The following is an 8,915-nucleotide window of genomic DNA, read 5'->3' as shown; positions in this document are numbered from 1 at the left end:
CACCGTTGTGTTTAAGAAAGACTCCAGCGGGCAAAAGAGCACAAAACATGTATCACTGAGCAGCAGGAAAACATCTCCTGGTCAGATGCACACTTGCGTTAAAAGAAAACATCCTTGTTACAATCGCAAAAAATTGGCATTTTTTCATCCATGTGCAGCTCCACATGGCCTCCATACTCAGTCTGTGTGCAGCTCCACATGGCCTCCATACTCGGTCTGTGTGCAGCTCCACATGGCCTCCATACTCGGTCTGTGTGCAGCTCCACATGGCCTCCATACTCGGTCTGTGTGCAGCTCCACATGGCCTCCATACTCGGTCTGTGTGCAGCTCCACATGGCCTCCATACTCGGTCTGTGTGCAGCTCCACATGGCCTCCATACTCGGTCTGTGTGCAGCTCCACATGGCCTCCATACTCGGTCTGTGTGCAGCTCCACATGGCCTCTATACTCGGTCTGTGTGCAGCTCCACATGGCCTCCATACTCGGTCTGTGTGCAGCTCCACATGGCCTCTATACTCGGTCTGTGTGCAGCTCCACATGGCCTCCATACTCGGTCTGTGTGCAGCTCCACATGGCCTCTATACTCGGTCTGTGTGCAGCTCCACATGGTCTCCATACTCAGTCTGTGTGCAGCTCCACATGGCCTCCATACTCAGTCTGTGTGCAGCTCCACATGGCCTCAATACTCAGTCTGTGTGCAGCTCCACATGGCCTCCATACTCGGTCTGTGTGTCCATTTTTTGTTACTCCATGTGCCATCCATTTTTTATGTCTGCAAAAATACCTGCAACATGCCATATTACTTTTTTCTGCATGTTTTTTTAACCTCTTAGGGACCAAGCGCCATATATTAGCCTGAGCTTTAATCCCATCCCCTAGCAGAAGTACGTTGTCAGAGTTAAGCTTCTGCTCCTGCAATCAAGCAGATTGTCAGACATAGCGAGGACCTGGAGGAGAAGGGAGAAGCCATTTTTACCCACTTTTGTCTTCTCTTTACCATGCCATATAGCACTCAATGAGCGCCATGTACTAAAGAGTGAAAGTGGAAGTGTAACCTCCACTGTTCGACCCAGCAATCACATGACCACCAGGAGTTCCCTGGAACAACAGAGCTGCAGGGGCCCAGCAGACCCAAATCAGCTCTGCCACTGACTACAGTCACTACAGGGGGAAGTTTCCCCTGTAACTGGGGCTCCTATGGATTCCGCAGCTACATGGGAAATGTGTGTAATAAAAAAAAAAGAAATATAATGTGAATGACCCCCAGAGGTCTTACATGACGTCATGGGGGACATAGATGGTAAAAAAAATTGTTACAAAAATATGTTAAAAAAATTACAGAATAAAATGTAAAAAAATAAAAATAAAATAGAAAATGACCGACTGCCGATGCCAACCAAAACCGTCACCGTATACGCCCTGTAATCCGAGACTATACAAATGATATAACAAAACGCCCTAAATTAAATGAAGAACCCGTTCCCGTACCTTTTTTTTTTTAGAGTAAATATACTAATTTGTAAAATAAATAACTATAAATTTTGAACAAATCATTTTTTTTAGCTTTTTACCCCCCAATAAAACTAAAAAACGGGGGAAAAAAGTCAGTGAAAAAAAAGATTGAAAAACCGCCCCGTATGTCATGGGAAAAAAAACAGCAAAAATAATTTTGGTAGCTGAAGAATAAAAATAGGGCAGTAAAACCACCACAGGGGTGAAATCCCTAAAAACTGTCTGGTCCTTTAGGGGTTAAAGAAATGGCCAGCACACGGGCCGAACACAGATGGCATCCGGGTGCTATACTTGCTTTTTCTATCCCCTTTGACTTGAATGAGCGAGTCTCATCCGTGAAACGGATCCGACCGCGGCGTGCAATGGGTGTTACATGCAATCTTAACGCCGTGAAAAAACCTATCGCCTTTGCTTTGCCACATCGCACGCTTTGGGTCTGTATGCCGCCTGCGTAAACTCGTTTTTTTAAATGGACCACACGCGGACAGAAGCTCACTAGTGTGCGGACGACCTTGATGCGCTATCATTGAAGCGCTGTCTGGTCAGAAGCCTTGATTCAGTCCTGGCTGCAAACCCGGAGCTGCAGATGTCTCTGCAGACCTCGGCCCCGGCCAGAATGAGGATGATCCGCAGTCTGCGCCGTGCTGTATTCTGCACGCTGGTATATTCTGGGGCTGCAGATATGTTGTATATCTCGCGCTGCGCCGGCCGGGATTCGTCTGCTCCGTATTACTCATGAACTGTTATTCTTGTGGAATCTGGAAGCTATTAGGAAGCCTTTGTTGAGGACTGCAGCCCTGTGGACCTCATGTCTGGTCCCTGCTTATTGTTTGGAGCTGATTCTTCTGTTAATAGCGCACAAACGAGGGGGATATTTTATTTACCGGACCTGCTGACAGCAAAATCCTCCGGCGCTCCCCTCTGATTTATATCTAACCCGGCTTTCTCCTAATATTAACATACAGCCTCTCGCTACCGAAAACTCCGTAGCAGAAAAAAACTGCCTGCTGTGCTGCCCTCTATATAGCAGACCGCTATTATAAGTGTCCTCTGATACTTACTGACACGGTCAATAAATCAATGGCTTTGTATACAAGCTATAGGACAAGGGGCGCAGGGTCGTAATGATGGGACGTATAGCATCTTGTAGTGTATGAAAGTTATCAGGGGCGTAGAGACTTTTAGCTAGGCCTTACTACAAAAGTTGACTTTGTAGCCCTGTGACCTCACATTCTCTCTGAAGTCAACGAGTCACATTGCAACTTGCTAGTTGTATTTTTTGTGATCAGCGGGTCGGGTCCAACCAACATTCCCTTTCACTCACTAACTCTTCCACTGCAAACTAACATGGCCTCCCATTAACCCACTACCTCCCTCAGCCTCAAATATAAGTGGGGGAAAGGCGGTCTTCCTCTCATCTCTGTCTTTAGTCCAGGTCTTACCTGACTGTTGCTGTCATATGAGATTGACGTATGCCCATTTTACAGCAGCCTCATGGGTCATAGAAAAAATGAACAGGAGGGCACCCACTGACTTCCATGGGAGTGTGTTGTGGGCATGCTCTGTGACCTGTACACGGAGGGGGAGGGGGGAGCTGTGACCATCAACTATAGACTTCTACGAGAGAGTGTTGTGGACATGCTCTGTGACCTGTACATGGAGGGGGAGGGGGGAAGCTGTGACCATCACCTATAGACTTCTACGGGAGAGTGTTGTGGGCATGCTCTGTGACCTGTACATGGAGGGGGAGGAGGGGAAGCTGTGACCATCACCTATAGACTTCTATGGGAGTGTGTTGTGGGCATGCTCTGTGACCTGTACATGGAGGGGGAGGAGGGAGCTGTGACCATCACCTATAGACTTCTATGGGAGAGTGTTGTGGGCATGCTCTGTGACCTGTACACGGAGGGGGGGGGGGCTGTGACCATCACCTATAGACTTCTATGGGGGAGTGTTGTGGACATGCTCTGTGACCTGTACACGGATGGGGGGGAGCTGTGACCATCACCTATAGACTTCTTTTGGGGAGTGTTGTGGACATGCTCTGTGACCTGGGAGGGGGGAGTAAGCTGTGACCACCATCTATTTTATTCTACAATCATGGCCAAAAGTTTGTAGACCGACACAAATGTTGTTTTTTTGTTTCAGTTTTTATAGTGGTAGTTACTGTAGATTATTATGAAGAGTGATCAGATGAATTGCAATAAATTGTAAAGTCATCTTTGCCATGAAAATAAACTTAACGACAACCCCCCCCCCCATTTTCATGGAATTTGAGCGCTGCCACAAAATGACTCGCTAACATAATTTCAGCGGTCTTCTTATTAACTCAGGAGAAGGTGTTAATGAGAACGAGGCAGCTCATATCACTCCGCCATGCTGATTGAAGTAAAGGACAGACTGGCTGCTTTAAAAGGGGGGTGCTGCTTGCAATCATTGTCTTCTTCTGTTAATCATGGTTACCTCCAAGGAAACACATGCAGTCATCATTGCTTTGCATCAAAAGGACTTTACAGGCAAGGACATTGCTACTTGTAAGATTGCCTCTAAAGCAACCATTTATCAGATCATGAAGACCTTCAATTGCTGTGAAGAAGGTTTCAGGGCATCCAAGAAAATCCATCAAGTGGAAGGATGTTCCTGAAGAGGATTCAGCTACCAGTGCAGAGCTCGCTTTGGAGGGGCAGCCGGCGGGTGTTGGTGCATCTGCACAGTGAGGCGAAGGCTTCTAGAGGCCATCTGGGTGTCAAGAAGAGCAGCAAAGAAGTCACTTATCTTCAAGAAACACACAATGGACAGACTGACATTTTGCAAGAAGTACTGGGATTGGACTGCAGAGGACGGGGGTTACTTTCTCTGATGAAGCCCCTTCAGACTGTTTGGGATATCTGAAAGAATAATTGTCCGGAGAAGAAGAGGTGAGCTACCATGAGTCCTGTGTCATGCCAACAGTGAAGCATCCTGAGACCATTCATGGGTAGTCTGTCCATCCAAGGGAGCCTAAGAACACCGCCATGAATAAAGAATGGGATCTAAACTTCCTCCAAGCGCAACTTCTCCCAACCATCCTGGAGCAATTTGGTGATGGACAATGCCTTTTCCAGCAGGATGAAACATCGTGTCAGAAGGCAAAAGTGATAACTAAGTGGCTTCATGAACAAAACATGGCCATTTTGGGTCCATGGCCAGGAAGCTCCCTAGATCTTATCTCATTGAGAACCAGTGGTCAATCCTCAAAAAGCAGCTGGACCAACAGAAACATATAAATTGTGATAACCTCCAATCACTGATTAGGAGGTATGGATTGTCATCAGTCAGGATTTGGCCCAGAAGCTGATATCCAGCATCCCGGGGGGCAAAGAGCAGAAGACTTGGACAATAAGGGTCAACACTGTAAATATGGAGGCTTTGCCTAATCTTGATGTAATTGTCACCACTTTCCCTTTAAAGTGCCTTCCCATCACCAGTGGAAACAGTTCAGTGAGTTGTCATCTGCTGTCAGGTTTGTGAACACTTTATTCAGCTGCATCTCTTTCTGGTGAAGCTGCATGGAAAACCCTAATGGCCGTCAGACAGATATCCAGCTTTCCTAGTCTCGTGAATGACAAGTCTGTCTATAACACTGTGAAGATTTATGGGGGTCATTATTACTACTGAGGCCATTAACGGGAGCAATATTACTACTGGGGCTACTAACGGGGTCACTATTACTACTGGATCCACTAATGAGGGTCACCATTACTACTGGGCCACTGACAGGGATACGATTACTACTATGGCCACTAACGCAGTCACTTTTACCACTCGATCTACAACTTCGCCCTCCACCACGCCAAACAAGTTTATTTCACCTTCCTTGTCTCTTCACTATCCCACAACCCCAAACGACTCTTCAATACCTTCCACTCCATCCTCCGCCCCACGAACAGGCCTCTGTGACGGATCTGAGTGTTGGAGAACTAGCTGCCAACTTCAAAGAAAAAATCGAAAACATCTGCAAAGAAATCTCCAAATATTACACGGCTAGCCCTGATCCCGGTTTCTTTAGCACTGCATCCATCACTCACTTCACTATCTACACTAGAACCAATGACAGAGGAAGAAGTCTCCAGACTGCTTTCCGTGGCTCACCCCACCACCTGCGCTAGTGACTCTCTTCCCTCTCACCTCCTCCGGTTCTTTTCCCGGCAGTCATTACCCACCTTACCACCATCTGCACCCTCTTCCTAACCTCTGGCACCTTCCCGTCCTCATTCAAATACTTCATCATATCCCCTCTGCTAAAGAAACCCTTGACCATACCGATGTCGCCAACTACCGACTCATCTCTAACCTCTCCTTATCTCCAAACTACCTGAATGCCTGGTCTACACGTTTTCTCTCTGATAACTCTCTCCTCAATCCCTTCCAGTCCGGCTTCCGCCCCCTACATTCGACCGAAACCGCCCTCACAAAAGTAGCAAATGACTTGATGACGGCAAATTCAAGGGCGATTACTACTAATCCTCCTTGACCTCTCTTCTGCATTTGACACTGTTGACCACGGCCTCCTCCTTGCTATGCTACGCTCCATCGGCCTAAAGGACACTGCTCTCTCTTGGTTCTTCTTCTACCTCTCTGACCACTCTTTCAGCGTCACCTTTCAATGTCTAGCTCTATCTCTTCTCTGCTCCCTCTCGCTGTTGGGGTCCTTGGCCATTCCTCACCACAGATAGCTAAAAACACTCGTTGTCACCCTCATCCATTCCCAACTCGACTATTGCAGCTCACTGCTCATTGGCCTTCCCCAGACTTTCCCCTTTCCAATCCATACTAAATGCTAGACTCGTCCTCCTATCCAGCCGTCAGACGCCTCTCCAATATTCCAGTCACTGCACTGGCTGGCCAGACTCTACAGAACTCAATTCAAGCCCCTCACCCTCACCTACAAAACTCTCTATGGCGCCACGCCAACGTACATCGCCTCCCTCTTGTCTGTACATCATCCAGCCTGCACACTCCGATCCGCTAACACACTCAGACTAAACGCCCCTCTAATATGAACCTCACATGCTCGCCTCCAGGACTTCTCTAGAGCAGCACCGTCCTCTGGAATGCTCTACCTCAAAACATCCGGGTAAATTCTGGAAGCACGGGACTTTAGACGCACCTTAAAGACGCACCTTTTCAAAGTAGCATGCCAAGCCTCCTGATCTAATCCCCCATTCCCACAATACGCCCACTGCCCCTCCCTACGGCTTTTCACTTCTGCCTATCATGTACACTTCCGGCCCCAAACCTCTACTACCCCCACCCCGTTTGTGTCTTAAAAACTGTATATCACAGTATCGCATTGCTGTATTCCCCCTTGCTCCAATACCTGCCCCTGTATCTTCTGTATCACCCCCACTCCCTTTGTTTCCAAATTGAATACCACATGTAACTCTTGTACTTTCTATAATTTTTAGTATTGTTTGTGTTCCCCATAGGCCTAGAAGTTGTTGCTATACAAATAAAGATTATTACTATTATTACTACTGGGGCCAATAACAGGGGCCACTATTACTACCCTGTTTCGTACTAGAGCCACTAAGGGGATCACTATTACTACTGGAGCCACTACAGTGGGGTAAGTATTACTACTGGGTCTTCTATGGGGGTCATTATTACTACTGAGTCCACTAATGGGGGGTCACCATTACTACTGGGCCACTAACATGGTCACTATTACTACTGCATCCACTAATGGGGTCACTACTACTACTAGGGCTGCTAATGTCACTATTTATACTGGAGTCACTATTACTACTGGGCTCACTTGCAGGGTCACTATTACTACAGGGTCCACTATGGGGGTCACCATTACTACTAGACCACTAGCAGGGTCACTATAAATACTGAGGCCACTAAGGGCTCCCACACAGTTGTTTTTTTTAACGCTGCATCACTATTGGAGCCACTAGGGGGGATCACTACTACTGGGGCCACTAAAGGGGTCACTAATACTACTGGGGCTACTATGGGGAGGTCACTATTACTACTTGAGCCACTAGGGAGTCACTATACCTACTGCGGCAACTATGAGGAGGTCACTATTACTTTTGGGGCCACTAGGGGGGGTCACTATTACTTCTGGGGCCACTATGAGGGCCCTTTAACACAGAATTTTTCATCGTTCAGTTTCTGCAGGCATAGAAATGACAATAGGCAGTCGTTCATTTGTGTTTGCAGTGAATGGAGCCGCTTCACCTCCATTCACTGAGCGATCCTTGTACTTGTATGAAAGTACAGGAGTTACTATCGTGGTGCCGACTGTTGGTTGCGTCATCCCATGTAGAGGGACCCTACTCTGTCACTTCAGATCAGTCTCAGTGGTTTAAATACATGTTGAGTATTGTCTGTTGGAGCTTTCAATGCCTGTAAAATGAGTAGGATTTTTTTTCCTGGAGGTGGAATCTGCGTCAGGCTGCATGAAGGCTTGGGACACCCCTGGGCCTGAGCAGTTTTTTAAGTGGTGGCCCAGACCAATCTCAGTCCACTTCTTTTTCATTATATCAAAATCCATCTGCCAAATAACAATTTTAACTCTGCATCCGACAAACTCAGCTCTGCTGCAACCGACAAACTCAGCTCTGCTGCAACCGACAAACTCGGCTCTGCTGCATCCGACAAACTCGGCTCTGCTGCATCCGACAAACTCGGCTCTGCTGCATCCGACAAACTCAACTCTGCTGCATCCGACAAACTCAACTCTACTGCATCTGACAAACTTAGCTCTGCTGCATCTGACAAACTCCGCTCTGCTGCATCCGACAAACTCAGCCCTGCTGCATCCGACAAACTCAGCCCTGCTGCATCCGACAAACTCCGCTCTGCTGCATCCGACAAACTCAGCCCTGCTGCATCCGACAAACTCAGCCCTGCTGCATCCGACAAACTCAGCTCTGCTGCATCCGACAAACTCAGCCCTGCTGCATCCGACAAACTCAGCCCTGCTGCATCCGACAAACTCAGCCCTGCTGCATCCGACAAACTCAGCCCTGCTGCATCCGACAAACCCAGCTCTGCTGCATCCGACAAACCCAGCTCTGCTGCATCCGACAAACTCAGCCCTGCTGCATCCGACAAACTCAGCCCTGCTGTATTCGTATTATGAATATTTACTACAAAGATGTGCCACATAATGAAATCTATTCCTCTTCCGTGTTGTGAGATGATGAGTTCCCTGCGCTGCGGCTCCTCGTTCGTGTGAGTAGTTTTGGTGCAGCGATATAATAGCATCATGTTTAAGTAATTACATGTAGGCCGCGCCGGAGCCGCCGAGCGCAGGAGTCCTTTTTACATAATAATCTGACAGATGTGTCGTAGTGTTTAATCCCTAAAGCCAGTAAAGTCCTCTGATCACAAGGGCTTCGGGTCCAGA

General features: G+C 47.7%; 1 protein-coding gene across 1 annotated transcript; it reads left to right on the top strand.

Annotated features, from left to right (window-relative positions):
• The first annotated feature begins 4,694 nt into the window (after positions 1-4,694).
• LOC136620323 (coiled-coil domain-containing protein 8 homolog) lies at positions 4,695-8,648 on the top strand. Its single transcript, XM_066595021.1, has 2 exons — positions 4,695-4,810; positions 8,099-8,648. The coding sequence occupies exons 1-2, from the start codon at positions 4,695-4,697 to the stop codon at positions 8,646-8,648; spliced, it is 666 nt and encodes a 221-aa protein (XP_066451118.1).
• Positions 8,649-8,915: the final 267 nt, after the last annotated feature.

This window comes from Eleutherodactylus coqui, chromosome 3 (assembly GCF_035609145.1).
Source record: "Eleutherodactylus coqui strain aEleCoq1 chromosome 3, aEleCoq1.hap1, whole genome shotgun sequence".
NCBI classification, from domain to species: Eukaryota; Metazoa; Chordata; class Amphibia; order Anura; family Eleutherodactylidae; genus Eleutherodactylus; species Eleutherodactylus coqui.
This window is presented reverse-complemented; position numbering and strand designations above follow the sequence as displayed.